This window comes from Elephantulus edwardii, unplaced genomic scaffold, assembly GCF_000299155.1.
Source record: "Elephantulus edwardii isolate Elephantulus edwardi_28Jun2011 unplaced genomic scaffold, EleEdw1.0 scaffold00126, whole genome shotgun sequence".
Taxonomy (NCBI): Eukaryota; Metazoa; Chordata; class Mammalia; order Macroscelidea; family Macroscelididae; genus Elephantulus; species Elephantulus edwardii.
This window is the reverse complement of record NW_006399876.1, coordinates 2,628,809-2,645,362: the sequence shown is the minus strand read 5'-3', so window position 1 is coordinate 2,645,362 and position 16,554 is coordinate 2,628,809. Positions and strand designations below refer to the sequence as shown.

Here is a 16,554-nt window from a genome sequence, read left to right as displayed (position 1 = left end):
GAGAAGAGGGGAAGAGGGAGGGGAGAGGAGGGGGAGGAGAGGGAGGAGGGGGAGACAGAGGGAGAAGAGGGAGAGATTAAAGGGAGGGTGAAGAAGAGTTGAGGATGGAGAGGAAGGAGAGAGAGAGTGAGAGGAGGAGGGAGAGGAGAGGGAGGGAAGGAGCAAAGGAGGAGTGGAGAGGATACTGCCAGTCGCCCAGGTGGTGATGGGAACCAGGGTCTCAATGCAGAAGCACTAATGACCTGGCCACCCCCGCCCTCCGTGTGATAGAACTGCTCTGTTCTGCCCGTGACCCCTCAGAATGGGGCAAGTCTGAGAAAGGCTGCAGCAGGTCCTCTGAGTCCAGCCGTAGACTGGGGAGACTGTCTCAGGGCCTCTGGGTTGAAGGAGGGTCTTCGAGTGGGCCCACTGCCTCCTGAGGACACCTCCCTGTCTACCCTGTGGTTGCAGGAGGACATCCCAATCCATTACCCAGAAGATGCCAGCGACAGCCAGGGCCTGCTGTGTCCCCTGGACAACAATTACTCACACCTCATCCTCGTTGGGGACAGCACCCCCAGGACAGCGGACGGATCCACAGAGCTGCGGCTGCGGTTGGAGAAGCACATCTCAGAGCAGAGGACAGGCTACGGCGGTGAGAATCCACGGGCAGGGACGGGGGCAGGGGCTGTGCTGGGAGGCCCTTGGCTGGGCAGTTGAATGCCAAGCCTCCATCCTGCCTAGCCTGGGACCCTGGCCTCCTGCAACAGGGACGAGGTGGGGTTTGGGCAGTATGTGATGAGACTTAGGTGCTAAATTGTCCTCCTCTGGCCAGAGATACTCCACCCCCGGGAATGGGCATAGCTCTGCCAGCTGTTAGGTGTCACCAAGTCAATTACCATTCACAGAGGCCCTGGGACCGGAGATTGGAGCCTTGTCCCATCCTGCACCATCACCCCTGACCGCTAGTCACTGCGGCAATCCATCTTTCAGAGGGTCTCCCTCTCTTCAGCATGTTCTCTCTGTCTCTCTGTCTCTCTCTCTGTCTCTCTCTCTCTCTCTCTCTCCCTTTCCCAGCATCATGGTGTCTTCTTTCAAGGTCTAGCGTCGTCTCCTGACCACATGACAAACATGACAGTCCTAGTTTCCCCACTCTCGTCTCTAAAGAGCACACTGGGACACCTCTTCCAAGACAGTCTTGTTTGTTCTCTTGGCAGTTCCTTGGGTACTCAGTACTCTTCTCCAAGAACACAACTAAAAGGCATTGATTCTTTTTCTGTCATTCATTGTCCAACTTTCAGATGCATAAAAAGAAATAGAAAATACATGCTCTGAATCAGGAACACCTGAGTTGATAAACTGACATCATTGTTCTTCAGCACTTTGGAGTCCCTGACAATAGACTTTTCCCAGTGCATTTGATATATCAAATGATATATCATTTGATGAAATTTATTATGCTTCCTGTTGGTCCATTGTGAGGAGTTTTGCTTTCTTGATGTTGAGGTGTAACCCATATTTGATCTTCTGAAGTTAGTGCCTCAAGTCCTTTTCGCTTTTTGTAAGCAAGGTTGTGTCATCTGCATAGGCGAGGTTGTTGAGTCTTCCTACAATCCGAATGTCATTTTCTTCTTCATAAAGTCCAGCCTTTAGAATGATTTGCTCAGTAGACAGATTGAATAGATATGGAGAAAGGATACAGCCCTGACACACACTTTTCCTGATTTTAAACCATGCCGTTTTCCTTTGCTTTCATAAACATATTCTTGGTCTAGGTATAAGTTTCTCCTAAGCGTAATTATTATGGGATTCTCATTCTTTTGAATGCTAGCCAGAATTTGTTATGATTCACACAGTCAGTTGTCTGTCTTCATAATCAATAAAGCACAGGTAAACTTCTTTCTAGCTTCGTCTGTTTTCAGCCAAGATCCATCTGACATCAGCAATGACATCTTCCTTCCACTCCTGTTCATCCTGCTTTAATTGGTGGAAGTTCCCTACCAACGTACTGTTCTAGCCATGGTGGGGTTTTTTACGCATCTTCAGCAATATTTTACTTGCATGATACATTAACGATATTGCTCATTAATTCCCACATTCTGTTGGATTCCTTTTGTAATGAGAACAAGTATGAGTCCCTTGCAGTTGATTGGCCAGGTCACTGTAGCCCAAATTTCTTGGCTTAGTGGGTGAGCTTGGAGAGGGCTGCGTCTGTTTGTTGACCCATTTCAGTCAGCATCCTGTCAATTCTTTTCCCCCAGTGCCTTCAGAGGAGCCAGGACTTCCCTCCTTCAGCACTCCTGGGTCTTGATCATGTCCTAGCTGGCAAAATGACTGAGTACCAACTGATTGTTTTTGGCCCAGTGACTCTGTGTGTTCCTTCCCTCACCCGTTGATGCTTCCTGAATCATTCACTAGTTTTCCTGGAGACTCTCGCTCAGTCTTGCAACTCAAGGCTTGATTTTTTTTTTTGTTTTTTCAGCTTGGGAAATGCCAAGTAAGCTCTTGCCTTTTGGCTTTTTAACTCTAATTCTTTGCACGTTGTGCTGCAATACTTTGCTTTGTCTTCTCCTGCTGCCCTTTGCAATCCTCTGTTCAGCTCTCACTTCATCATTCCTTCCTCTTGATTTAGATGTAAGAGGGTCTGCTTCCCTCTGGGTTACTGATTCTAAGACTGGCCACCCACTTGAGGTTCAAAGTCCCTAACTAAGTGATTTTTGGGAGACCCCTGCAGCTTAGGACATCTGGGAGCGGGGACGGTTCACACAGGAATCCTCATTTCTGGCTTGTGGTTGGCACCAAAACCCAGACGTCACTGAGTGGACCCCAAATCACAGTGACCCATGTGTATCAGTCCTCCGAGGCTGGCTTTTCCAAGGCAGGTCACCAGGCCTCTGAGATGACTCTGCCTTGACTCAAACCTTCAACCTTTGGTTAGCAATGGAGCACTTCTCTAACTGCACTACATGGGGTCCCCTGTCTTGACAATTTACCCCCCTGGGGTGCCTCAGCACATGTCCGCCATTTAACCTAATTGAACATGCTGGAGTGGGGTTCCTGCCCCTGCCACCTCTGGGCTTCCATCTTCATTTCTTCCCCCTTCATCATGCCGTTTAATCAGGTCCAGACTGTTAATGGCAATAAAGGTAACATCTGATGGTCTGCTCACTTCAGATTGAACTTCCTTCACCTATTCCAGTACAGGAATTATATATCCATTATTTCCCTACACTCCCGTGCCCCCTTCTCCGCCGTATCCATCCTATTGTTGTAACAGTCATCTTATGCAATATTTGTCCTGTTCTTACTGAGATATTTCACTCAGCATAATGTCTTCCACCCTCATCCATACTATATGACGTTTCACAAGTGCACTGTTTTTTCAGCACCATGTAATTCTGCATTGTGTGTCTGTACCACAGTTTGTCTACACATTCCTTTGTGGATGGGCACTTGGGCTTCCATCTCTTTGTATCAGGGATAATGCAGCAATAAACATGGGTGTTCAGACATCTGTTTGTGTCATAGCTCTGCAAGAGCCTATGGTGATGAAGGAAGAAGTTCGAGCTGCTTTGAAGGAAATAGCAAAATATAAGGCCCCAGGAATAGATGGTATACCAATTGACATATTTCAGCGAACAGATGCTGCCCTGGACGTGCTCACCAAGTTGTGCCAAGAAATCTGGAGAACAACCACTTGGCCAACTGACTGGAAGAGGTCAATATTTGTTCCCATTCCAGAGAAGGGTGACCCAACTGAGTGAGGAAACTACAGAACAATATCATTGATTTCACATGCAAACAAGATTCTACTGAAGATTATCCAAAATCGACTGGAACAGCACATCAGCAGAGAACTGCCAGAAGTCCAGGCTGTGTTTAGAAGGGGTCGTGGTACTAGGGATATTGTAGCTGATGTTAGATGGATCTTAGCTGAAAGCAGGGAATACCAGAAGAATGTCTATCTGTGTTTCATTGATTATGCAAAGGTGTTTGACTGTGGGGATCATAACAAACTGTGGCTGATTCTGAGAAGAATGGGAATCCCAGAACATTTAATTGTGCTAATGTGAAACCTATTCTTGTACCAAGAGGCAGTTGTCAGAACAGAGCAGGGTAACACTGCATGGTTCAAAATTGGGAAGGGTGTACGCCAGGGATGTGCCCTATCTCCATACCTTTTCAACATGTATGCAGAGCAGATTATCTGAGAGGCTGGGCTCTATGAGAATTGTGGCATCAGGATTGGTGGAAAATCTATTAGCAATGCACAACCCTGCTTGCCGAAACTGAGGAGGACCTCATGTACTTGCTGCAGAGGGTCAAGGACTACAGCCTTCAGTATGGACTGAGGCTCAATGTTAAGAAGACAAATATTCTCACCACTGGACCAATCGGTAGCATCAGGATGGATGGCAAAGAGATTGAGATTGTTCACAGCTTCAGTTTTCTCAGCTCCACGGTCAACACTCTTGGAACCAGTAGCCAGGAAATCAAAACACGTATTGCAATTGGAAAGTCTGCTGTTAGGGACCTCTTTAAAGTACTCAAGAGCAACGGTGTCTCTCTGGAGACTAAGGTGCACCTGATACAGGCCATGGTCTTTGCAATCACTTGTTATGCATCAGAGAGTTGGACAATGACTAGGGAGGATAGAAGGAGAATTGACACCTTTGAGCTGTGGTGCTGGAGAAGAGTATTGAGGTACCCTGGACTGCCAAGAAAACAAACAGATTCATCCTGGAGAGGGTTAAACCAGGCTACTCCTTGGAGGCCAGGATTCTGGGGCTTCGTCTGACATACTTTGGACATGTTGTAAGGAGGGACAGGTCCTTGGAGAGGGGCGTCATGCTTGGTAGGGTGGAGGGACAGCGCAGGAGGGGAAGACCCTCTATGAGATGGATTGATTCAGTGACTGGGATAATTGGGATGGGAGTGTCAGAGGCAATGCGATTGGCACAGGATCAAGCAGGGTTTAGGGCTGTTGTACGTAGGGTGGGGTCGTAGGGTCACTATGAGTCGCAAATGACTCGATGGCACATAACAACGACAACAACAATATTCCCAGTAGTGGAGCAGCTGGAGAGAAGGATACTTCTATTTGCAACTTTTGAGGAGGCATCAGACCCCCTTCCATTGTGGCTGTCCCATTTTACAATTCTCCCACAGTGACTATGAGTTCCAATCTCTCTGCCACCTCGCCAGTGTTTGTTGTTTGCTGCCCTGATGAACGTTGCTGTCGGGACAGCGGATTTATGTGCGTGGGATGATGGCTTTCTCACGTGGCCGTGCTTTGTGTCTCTCTGCTAGCCACGTGTCCTGAGCAGTTCGTGTGCTTGTTTGCTGTCTGAGTCTCCTCTCGTCTGCAGCCCGTTTTGTAACTGAGTCAACAATGAACCTTTACGGAAGCGGCCCGCAATCTCTCCTTTTCGATTCTGGAGAATTTGACTATGCTACACCTTGGTGTTTTTCTTTTGGGGTCAATTCTATTTGAGGTTCACTCAGTTCTTTAGATGTGTATTTTCCCATTTTTTTTAAAAAAAATTTTATTATTCATTTTAATGAAAATTCACAGAGACTTTGGATTTCCATTCATTCATTATTGCATTCTTCTCCCTGTCCCTCCTCCCCCTCCCAGTACACTATTTTCTTTGAAAAGTAAAAGAGAAATTCTTTCATTGTTTTACAACCCTTCCCTCCAGGTCCACTCCACTATGCAGCCTTTGCTATGGTCTCCTGTCATGACAAAAATACGTAATCACATATCCCTTTTCAACAGTTCTCTCCCTCATCTGTTTCAATGCAGTATACATTATTTATCCCATCTTTCTCAGTCTCCCCCCAACCCTGATGTCAGTCTTGTTTTACTACAGTGGCACTATGCACTTTTGTGACTGAGATATTTCACTCAGCAGAATGTCCTCCAGGGTCATATTTTCCCATGTTTCATGATACCTTGGAAGTTTTCCTCCAGTAATTCTCCCACAGTTTTCCCAGGTTCCAAGTACACATGCTTTGTCTCTTGACGAGGTCCCTCATAATTTTCAGGCTCTTTTTCCTTTTTGTTTCGTTTTTGCCTCTAACAGGTCAGTGTTGGGGCTCATCTTCTGTGTCGCTGACCCTGTGTTCATTTCCTCACCTCCCCTGCTCTGTCCCTTCGCTTGTCGACAGCTTCCCAGATGGTGGTTGTGTGACTCTGGATTACTCTTTCTTGGTTTTGTGGTTTCTATTGAAGTATCTTCACTGCGTTCGTCCACTCTGTCTTGTGCTCTAGGCTTTGGCTTATAGCCCTCCTCCAACTCTTCATCTTTGTCTTTCATCCAGTGGGAACTCTTGTCCATGTTCTTCTGAATTCCATGTCAGAGCCCCCCAGCCCTCCCCCTTGGGGAAATGCACTGACACTGTTTTGATGGCTTTTTTAGGGGAACGGCCTCTTTTTTTTTTTTTTGTGCACTTTGATGCCTCTGTGTTCTTCTGGGACCTTGTGGGTTTAAAGATTTTTTGTTCTCATTTCCTCCATTTTCCTGGTGGTGGGTATGAGCCAGTGGGTGTCTGTGTGATTATCTGTAGCTGTCCGTGCAGTGCGGTTGGCGGGGGTGGGGTGGGGCTGTTGGTGGTTGGCATCTGACTCTGGAAGGTGTGGCACACGCTGAACCTTGTTCTTTCCCTCCTGCTACCGTTGGAAGGGGAGTTACCCCTCCTTCAGGTCACTTGAAATATTTCTGAACATCTCTAGATGGTCCTTGTCACAGTGCCACCCTCTGGCGGGGATGAGTATGGCATCCGGGTGAATGGCTCTTAAGCCAAGTTGCTGTCCCTCCTGTCCCTTTCCTGGGAATCAGTCTCCAGCTGACACCTAGACCAGAGCTGGGCTGATCCACCTGTTAACCCAGTCCAAGAGCCAGGTGGCAACCATGGCTGCCCAGCTCCCATCCCTGACGGCACAGCTGTGACCACCAAGTCCCATCGTCGAGGGCACAGATGGAGCACGGGGTCCAGGCCCAGAGCTTGTAATAAACGTTTCCTGATGTGCAGTCTGAAGCAAGGGTGGCAGGTGGACACTGAGGCCTGGTGGTCCCAGGACCCTCTTTCCCTCGTCTCCTGTGTGCGTTCGTGGGTCCTCACCCCCCAATGCTTTACAGGCACTGGCAGCATTGAGATCCCAGTCCTTTGCCTGTTGGTCAACGGGGACCCCAGCACCCTGGAGGTAGGGGCATGGATGGAGGAGGACCCCACAAGGGGTCCAGAGATGGGAGGGGTGGGATGTGGGCACATCATGATGGGGATGGGGCTGACTGTGGCATCTGTTCTCTCTTCCCTGCACTGTAATTGCTGCCCTCTCTCCCTGTCTGCTTCCTTCCCCTACCCCTCCTCCCTCACTCCTTGTCCTTAAGCACTCCCTCCTCCCTCCCCTTTCCTCCCTCCCTCCCTCTTCCCTCCCCTCCTCCTTCCCTCCATCCCCTCCCCTCCCTCCCTCTGTCCTTCCTCCCCTCCCCTTCCCCTCTCCTCCCTCTCTGATCACTCCTTTCCTTTCCTCCTCCCACCCTCCTGTCTCCCTCCAAACTCCCTCATTTCTTTCCTTTCCTCTCCCCTGATCTCCCTCCAACTCCTTACCGCTCTCCCTCTTCCCTCTCTCCTTGGCTCACTCCTCCTTCCTGCTCCCTCCCTTTCCTTCCCTCATCTCACCTCCTCCTCTCCCCTTCCCCCCCTCCATTCTCCCACTCCCTCCCTCCCTCTTGCTCTCTGTCTCCTCCCCCTCACCTCCTCTCTCCCTTCTTCCTCCTACCCCTCCTATCTCCCCTCCTCTTTCCCTCCTTCCTCCCTTTTCTCTCCTCCTCTCCCCACTCTCCTTCCTTCCTCCCCTCCTTTCTTCCACCCTCCTCCTCTCTCCCTCCTCCTCCTCACTCCTCCCCTCCTCTCTTCCTTCATTCTCTCCCTCCCTCCTCCCCTTCCTCCTCTCCCTCCCCCTTCCCTCTCTCCTCTCCCTCCCCCTTCCCTCCCTCCTCTCCCTCCCCTTCCCTCTCTCCTCTCTCCCTCCCCCTTTCCCTCTCTCCTCTCTCCTCCCCTTTCTCTTCTCCCCTCTTTCCCTCTCTCCTCTCTCTCCCCCTTCCCCTCTCTCTCTCTCTCCCCCATTTCCCTCTCTCCCTCTTCCCTTTCCCTCTCCTCTCTCTCTTCCCCCTTTCCCTCTCTCCCCTCCTTTTTGTCCCTTGGCTCCTTCTCCTTCTTTCCCCGGGCACCTTCTTCCCTTTTCACCCTCCATATCCCCCTCGCTCCCTGATCCTCTCCCCACCTCTCTCCTCCCTCTCCCCCCACAGAGGATCTCTCAGGCCCTGGAGCACGAGACCCCATGGCTGATCCTGGCAGGTTCGGGTGGCATCGCTGACATCCTCACAGCACTGATGAACCAACCCCACCTTCTGGAGCCCCAGATGGCTGAGAAGCACTTTAAGGAGAAGTTCCCCAGCGAGCACTTTTCCTCGGAGGACATGGAGCACTGGACCAGCCTGGTATGTGGGCACGGTGGGAAACCCAACCCTCCTCCCGTATGACAGCCACACATCCCCCCACCCCCGGGCTGTGCATCCCTGTGGATGCCCTGAGGGCTTGCTTCAGATCCTTGTGAAGGGGGCCTTGGCCACAGGACCCGCTGTCTGTGGTCACGCCTGGCTTGTGTCCTCTCAGGCCTCTGCATGGCCTCCTGTAAAAAGAGTGAGGATGGCATATCTGGCCTCTACCAACTCCACGTGGGGGAACTGTCCCCATCAATAGCATCCACAGCACAAAACCGATTCCCATGGGGTCAGACATACCTTCCACCACCATCACCACGAACACTTCTGCCCCTTTCCACTAATTCCAGCACCAATGCTACTGCTTTGGTGGGTCTGAAACCCACTGTAATCGCTACACAGACCACACAGAAACATAATCCCATTCATGAGGTTTATTAGGTTCATTACCACTTCAAGTTGGCAGCAGGATACAGTCTCTTGGTCGGGACAGCTTCTGAAGTGTGCTCACAGGCACTCAGCCTTCAGCCTTGTCTTCAGGCCAGGGTCACAAACATCTGTTCTTGTTGTTGTGAGCCATCAAGTCCCCTGCGAGGTCCTGTGTACTACGGCTCCGAAGCCTGCCCTCTTCTGAGCTGGTCTCACCTACCCTCTTTACCCCAGTTACCGTATCAACCCATCGCATCTGGGGTCTTCCTCTCCTGTGCTGTCCTTCCACCCTTCCAAACACGACGTCCTTTTCCAAGGACTGCTTCCTCTTGGCCACACGCCCAGAGTATGTGAGACAGAGCTTCACATTCCTGGCCTCTAAGGAGAAACCTGGTTTCACCCTCTCTGAGCCAGACTTATTTGTTTTCTTGGCGATCCATGGTATGTTCAAGGCTCTTCTCCAGCACAACTCAAAGGTATCGATTCTTCTGTCATCCTTAGTCATTGTCCAGCTCTCTGATGCATAGCACATGGTTGCAAAGACCATGGCCTGGATCAGGCACACCTTAGTCTCTAGACTGACATCATTCCTTTTCAGTACTCTGGAAAGGTCTCTGACAGCAGATTTTTTCCAATGCAAGTCATCTTTTGATTTCCTGACTGCTAATGTCAAAAGTATTGATTGTGGATCTGGGCAAGCTGTCATTGTTAACAACTTCAATCTCTTCTCCATCTATCATGGTGCTGCCAGTTGGCCCAGTGGTGAGATCTTTGTTTTCTTGATGTTGAGCTTCAATCCATTTTGAAGACTACAGTCCTTGACCTTCTGCAGCAAGCGCTTCAGGTCCTCAGTTTCTGCAAACAAGTTTGTGTCATCTGTATAACGTAGGTTGTTGATGAGTCTTCTAAGCCCTCAGTCTTACAGCAAGCTTAGGTGAAGGCCCCTGGTTCTGGGTCCACGGGGCAGCAGTCCCAGGTCAGCTCTGGCTCACGCCTTGCAGCAGGTCTCTTGTTCTCAGCTGTGGCCGCTGCGCTCCTGTAGGTCCAGGTCTGACTGGCCCCGGAGGACGCACACTGTCTTCTCTCCTCCTTCTTTCTTTCTGCATGCGAGATTCCCCCCAGGTTCTGCTGCTGAAGCCACTCACTTTCACGGCAAGACAAGCCAATCCCCTTTGGACAGACCAGCCCACCCTGTTTGTGTGATCCAGATGCCCGTGAGGCACTGTCCAGCCTATGGCTGGAAAGCCACTCTGAGCCATCAACACTGACCCCACACCTTCTCAGCTGCAGACTATCACCAGGCAGCAGCATCTGCTGACCGTGTACGACTTTGAGCAGGACGGCTCCGAGGAGCTTGATACGGTCATCCTGAAGGCGCTGGTTAAAGGTGAGGCCAGTGGGTGGTGCCTGCTGGACACCCACAGGGACTGCAGGGCAATTTGGAGGTTTGCTGAATTTTCGGGGGGGGATGTCCCCTCAGGGCACAGGACAAGGCAGGGATGGGGACAGGGGTGGCCACTTGTCCACGCCACCACTCAGACCCCCAGAACCCTGTGCCCAGAGCAGGGCCTGATGCCTCCCTGTGAGCCCCAGGAACTGCCCAATTGTTCATGCCACATGGAGCATGTGAAAGTACATTCCATTGCTTTCTGTACAGTCACAAAATTGCACAATCTTTGCCACTATTTACTTCTAGAACATTCTCTCATCACTCCAAAAAGAAACTCTGGCCCCAGGGGTGGCCACTTCCCATTTCTCCAACTCCAAGACCATTCTCTGTCCCTGTGGAGTCCCCTGTCCTGGTCATCACATAGGAACAGGGTCACACAGCAGTAGGTGTTTCTGTACTGGCTATATCACACTGTACCTCAGGTCCCCCTGTGCCACTTCTCTACGGGCTGCGTGATGCCTCATTGGACCGGTGGATGATACTTCATTCACCCATCTGCATGCAGATGCACACTGGCACTGTGGCCACTCTGGCTCCTGACCAGAGAGATGTGTGTGGCTGAGGCTGACCACTGGCAGCCGCCATGCGCCCAAGGTGGGGGGTGGACACACTTCTGTCTGGTCAGGCTCCTCTGTCAAGGTACCATATCTGCTCCCCAACAATATAAGTCCAGCTGAAGCTGGCTGAACCCCACTCCCCCTGTGAGAGGACCTCATTGTCTTGGGCAGTCCTGAGCACTATGAAGTTGGCTTGCCAAGGGCCAGGTAAATGGCCACATCTTCTGGGCCAGGGCCCTGCTATGGTCTGACCCAAGTGGACCTCCCACAGCCAGATGGCTATCTGTTCTCTCCCAAAGAGCCAGTGCCAGGAGGGGCCTGGTAGACTTCTCCTTCACCCAATTACTGCCCAGGTCACTGGAGGCAGGAAGAGGCTTGGAGAAGGTGCCCCTCACTGGGGAACAGGCCAGGCCTCCCGGCTTGACCCATCTGTCCCAGCAGGGGATATGAGGTGATCTTTCTACCCATGATTCAAGCACTTCCTGCAGGTTTTGGGGCACCCTCCTGGCCAAGCCTGTGCCTCTCATGTTATGCGATCAGCTCACGATATCCCACAATCTTCATGCAAAGGCCAGTGCTGACACATTCCGAATGCCCACCTCTGAGGAGCCTGCGTGCAGGGCGCTGCAGACCCCTCCCCCATGACTCTGCCTGCAGCCTGCAGGAACCACAGCCAGGAGGCCCAGCACTACCTGGATGAGCTCAAGCTGGCGGTGGCCTGGGGCCGTGTGGACATCGCCAAGAATGAGATCTTCAATGGAGACGTGGAGTGGAAGGTGCCCGCCTCCACCCTCATCACCTAGGTCGGGTGGGCCCCCCTCCTCTGCTGGGTGGACCAGGTGCACCCTGGGCGCACCCGGGGACCTGGGGCACGCAGTGTCCTGGCGATCGGGGTCCCCAGTGCTGTAGGCTGGCCTCCTGCATGCCCAGCCTTGAGCCAGCCTGGCCAGGCACCCAGGGCGGCCAGCAGCCCCCGTCCTGTGCCCACAGCCCAGGCACTGACCCCATTGTCCCCATCCTGCCTCCTTGCGCAGTCCCGCGACCTGGAGGAGGTGATGATGGACGCTCTGGTCAATGACAAGCCTGAGTTCGTGCGCCTCTTCGTGGACAACGGCGCGGACGTGGCGGACTTCCTGACCTACGGCCGGCTGCAGCAGCTGTACCGCGCCGTGTCCCCCAAGAGCCTGCTCTTCGAGCTGCTGCAGCGCAAACTCGAGGAAGGCCGCCTGACGCTGGCCGGCCTGGGCGCACAGCAGGCCCGCGAAGCGCCCGACGCGCTGCCCGCCTTCTCCCTGCACGAGGTCTCCCGCGTGCTCAAGGACTTCCTGCACGATGCCTGCCGGGGCCTCTATCAGGCCAAGGGGACGCGGGGGCCGGCGGTGAGGGCGAGGAGGGTGCGGCTGACACCAGGGTGGGGCCTAGGGAAGGTGCTGCTGGACACTGGGCGGGTCCTCAGGAGGGTGGGGGAGGGACCTGAGGGGGTGGGGTGGCCACCAGGCAGTGTTGGGGGGGTGTCAATGAGGGTGGGGTCAGTGGAGAGGGAGGGTGGGGTCAGTGGAGGGGAGGGTGGGGTCAGTGGAGAGGGAGGGTGGGGCCTGTGGAAGGGGGTGTGGCCTGTGGCGAGGGGCGGGGTCCGGCCGTGTGGGCGGGGCTGGTGATGAGGGCTGCTGGACCCGTGGAGTTGGATTCCTGAGAGAGCAGAGTCGGTGGTGAGGGTGAGATGGAGCTTGATGGGATAGGGGCGCAGTGGTGGAGACGCAGTGAGGAGTGGGACGAGACAGTGGACGGGACTGACAGTACGGGCTGCAGAGGCTGGGCAGATGTGAAGGCGTGGCCGGAGGTGGAGCTGGCTAGTGGTGAGGGCATGGTCAACGGTGAAGGGATGCTGGGCAAACGGGGGCCCAGACTCAGAAGCAGATGTCTGTGCCCTTCAGGAGAAGGCTTCAGCAAAGAGGTCAACGGGGCATAAGTGGCCACTGGACCTGAACCATAAGAGTGAGGACCCCTGGCGCGACCTGTTCCTGTGGGCTGTGCTGCAGAACCGCCATGACATGGCCACCTACTTCTGGGCAATGGTGAGCGTGCCCACAGTCCTGTGGTCCTGGGCAAGGCTCCTCCGACCCTCAGACTCTGCAAAGGGGACACACTCTCTAGGGCCCTTTGTGGGAGGAGGACTGAGAGGTGTCCACTTGGACTTGGTGTCCCAGGGCCAGGAGGGTGTGGCCGCTGCGCTGGCTGCGTGCAAGATCCTCAGAGAGATGTCCCACCTGGAGACGGAGGCCGAGGTGGCCCGCACTATGCGTGAGGCCAAGTACGAGCAGCTGGCCCTGGGTGAGTGGGGAGGGGACAGAGGAGTCCCCTGCTCCTGTGCTTCCTGGGTGGACAGGGCCTGGAATCCTGAGTGAGGGGCTCGGGAAAGTGATGAGGACATAGCCCAGCCAGGCAGGCATCAGGGCCCTGCGTGGACTGGGAGGGCGATGTTCAGAGGTCAGGTCACATTTGAGGACCGATGAAACACTCGGTGGGAAATGCTCTGAAACAGGGCCACTTGGAGGCAGGGATGCTGCAAAGCCTGGGGACACTGGAGCAATCAAGGACGCTTGGGGGTTGGGACATTTTGGGGTGGGAACACTTGAGCTATCGGTGGTCAGACACTTGGGGGTGGGGCTACTGGAGCTGGAGGGGTCAGGGACACTTGGGGGTGGGGTCACTCCAGCTGGAGGTGTCAGGGATACTTGGATGGTGGGGTCACTCGTGCTGGAGGAGTGAGGGGCACTTGGAGGTCACTCGAGCTGGAGGGGTCAGTGACACTTGGGGCAAGAGTTTTGAGGCTGTTCCCTGTGCTTCCAATGACAAGCTGCTGGGAAATGAAGGCAGAGGGGCAGGTGGGGGCAGTGAGGTTGGCGGTGTTTCCAGGCCGAGAGGTGGAGGCGGCGGGCAGCAGGCCGGGTGCAGGAGGAGGAGGTCGGCGGGGGCTCTGGCCAGCCTCCTCAGTGCTGCACCCCGGCGCCACCAGACCTGTTCTCCGAGTGCTACAGCAACAGCGAGGAGCGGGCGTTCGCGCTGCTCGTGCGCAGGAACCGCAGCTGGGGCAAGACCACCTGCCTGCACCTGGCCGCCGAGGCCGACGCCAAGGCCTTCTTCGCCCACGACGGTGTGCAGGTGGGTGCGTCCTCCCACCGTGGCCGTCACAGAACACACCGTCCCGTGTTCCGCTCACCCCCAGGCTCACCCTGCACAAAGCTCTCCAGGGTGGAGAGAGGTCCTAAGGCCTAAGGGTATGTTCCCACCAGGCCTTTCTCACACGAATCTGGTGGGGGGACATGGCCGCTGGCACCCCCATCCTGTGTCTGCTGGGTGCCTTCATCTGTCCTCCCCTCCTCTACACCACTCTGATCACCTTCAGGTACTGCTGGCTGCCCTGGGTTCCAGGGTGGGCAGGGGGCTTGCATCCCCTCCCCATGCCCATGCCCCTTCCCAGAGCCTCCCCCAGAGCTCTCCCAGCAGCCTCCAGGAGCGGCCGAGCGGTGGCCTTCATCCTTGGTGTGCACGCGAGACTCCTGGCTAGTGGGTGCCTGGGGCCAAGGGGTGTCTCTGGGACTCCCTGGCATGAGTGCCCCATGCCCACAGCAAGGAGGACCCACTGAAGGCACACCCGGAGGCCCTACAGGAGCTGGACAGCCTGGACACCGAGAGGAGCCTGCTCTGCAGCCCTGGCAGCAGGTACTGGCCACAGTGGGCAAGGCATCACGGGAGCGCGGGCTGAGGTGGTTCTGTGGGGCCCCCTAGCCAGTCTCTGCTGGGGCCTCCTTTGCCCATAGGATGGACGAGCTGGAGGAGTCGCAGAAAGCTCTGCACCACCCTGGGGGGCCTTGGGCTGCCTCCCTGCTCACCCGCTGGCGGAAGTTCTGGGGAGCACCCGTGACCGTGTTCCTGGGGAACGTGGTGATGTACTTCGCCTTTCTCTTCTTGTTCACCTTCGTCCTGCTGGTGGACTTCCGGCCACCGCCCCAGGGGCCCTCGGCTCCCGAGGTCGCCCTGTACTTCTGGGTCTTCACTCTGGTGCTGGAGGAGATCCGACAGGTCAGTTGAGGGCTGAGCCTGCTTTTCCGACCACCAGTTCTCAGCTGCAGGCTAAGCAGCGGCACAAGGGGCCCTTGACACAGGAACCTTGTCCCTGGGCAGAGACTGAGCCCCGAGCTCTAATCCCCCCTGGGCACTGAACCCTGACCCATGATCCCTACGTCCTGCTCTGGACTGAGCCAGTCTCCCTCATCGGAACCCCTGACACTGATTAGAGGCCAGATGTACTCACATCTGTGAACACTGCACACTGACCCAAACCTTCTGCACAGAGACCTTGATCTGATTTAACCGTGGGCTCTCTCTAAGGAAGCTCTGACCCCTGACGGTCCCAGCCTGGCCCAGGCAGGGCTGTCGCCAGCCCGAGGTAGGAACTGTAGCAAGACTGTCCCTCGAGCAGGGCTTCTTCACCGACGAGGACACGAACCTGATGAAGAAGTTCACCATCTACGTGGAAGACAACTGGAACAAGTGTGACATGGTGGCCATCTTCCTGTTCATCGTTGGTGTCACCTGCAGGTCTGTGTGGCCCAGAGGCCCCAGGAGCCCCTGTGGGGGCTGGGGGAAGCCTGGCGCCTTGGGGCTCTGCAGTCAGGCTTCGTGCCGGCCTCGGGCCTGTGCGTCCTTGGCGCAGCCCCCAGCGCAGCCTCGTCCCTCCAGGATGCTGCCGAAGGTGTTCGAGGCCGGCCGCACCGTGCTGGCCATTGACTTCATGGTGTTCACACTGCGCCTTATCCACATCTTCGCTGTCCACAAGCAGCTGGGGCCCAAGATCATCATCGTGGAACGCATGGTGAGCGCCGCCCCTCGCCCCAGACCGCACCCGCGCCCCTCTTGCTAACGTGCCTCTCCTGCCCATAGATGAAGGACGTCTTCTTCTTCCTCTTCTTCCTGAGCGTGTGGCTCGTAGCCTACGGCGTGACCACACAGGCCCTGCTGCACCCGCACGACAACCGCCCAGACTGGATCTTCCGCCGCGTGCTCTACCGTCCCTACCTGCAGATCTTCGGCCAGATCCCTCTGGATGAGATCGATGGTGTGGCAGGGACACATCCCGGGGTGGTGGGCGGGGTGGAGGCAGGACCAAGCCGTGTTGGGTGGGGTGGAGGCTGGGCCCAGTGTTGGTGGGCGGGGCAGAGGCTGGGGTCCAGGACCCGTGGGCAGGATAGAGGTAGGGGTCCAGCACTGGTGGGCAGGGCCCACTGCTGGTGAACGGGGCAGAGGCAGAGGTCCAGGACTGGTGGGCAGGGCCCAGTGCTGGTAGGTGGGGCAGAGATCGGACCAAGCAGTTGTGGGTGGGAAGGAGGCTGGGCCCAGGGCTCATGGGCAGGCTGGAGGCGGGGCTAACTGTGTCACCTGGACAGGGCCCAGCGCTGGTGGGTGGGACGAGGCTCAGTGCTGAGGTGAGGCAAAGAGCTAGTGGGCAGGGCCCATTGATGGTGGGTGAGGCCCGTGTTGGAGATGAGGCAAAGGGGGCGGAAACTGGGGCAGGGCGATTCAGAGTCTTCGTGTCCCTACAGACAAAGAAGACTTAGAGCTTTAACCA

The 16,554-nt window shown here is 55.1% G+C and overlaps 1 protein-coding gene across 1 annotated transcript in view; it reads left to right on the top strand.

The window, feature by feature from the left end:
• TRPM5 (transient receptor potential cation channel, subfamily M, member 5) overlaps positions 1-16,554 on the top strand; it is a 23,094-nt gene that overhangs the window by 3,179 nt on the left and 3,361 nt on the right. Inside the window, exons 5-19 of the mRNA XM_006893372.1 lie at positions 451-634; positions 7,122-7,186; positions 8,295-8,486; positions 10,203-10,305; positions 11,583-11,701; positions 11,960-12,304; positions 12,860-13,000; positions 13,133-13,256; positions 13,942-14,087; positions 14,219-14,331; positions 14,556-14,648; positions 14,747-15,008; positions 15,409-15,527; positions 15,669-15,801; positions 15,870-16,044. Of these exons, the coding sequence (XP_006893434.1) occupies positions 451-634; positions 7,122-7,186; positions 8,295-8,486; positions 10,203-10,305; positions 11,583-11,701; positions 11,960-12,304; positions 12,860-13,000; positions 13,133-13,256; positions 13,942-14,087; positions 14,219-14,331; positions 14,556-14,648; positions 14,747-15,008; positions 15,409-15,527; positions 15,669-15,801; positions 15,870-16,044 (2,314 nt within the window). The remainder of the gene's footprint in view (positions 1-450; positions 635-7,121; positions 7,187-8,294; positions 8,487-10,202; positions 10,306-11,582; positions 11,702-11,959; positions 12,305-12,859; positions 13,001-13,132; positions 13,257-13,941; positions 14,088-14,218; positions 14,332-14,555; positions 14,649-14,746; positions 15,009-15,408; positions 15,528-15,668; positions 15,802-15,869; positions 16,045-16,554) is intronic.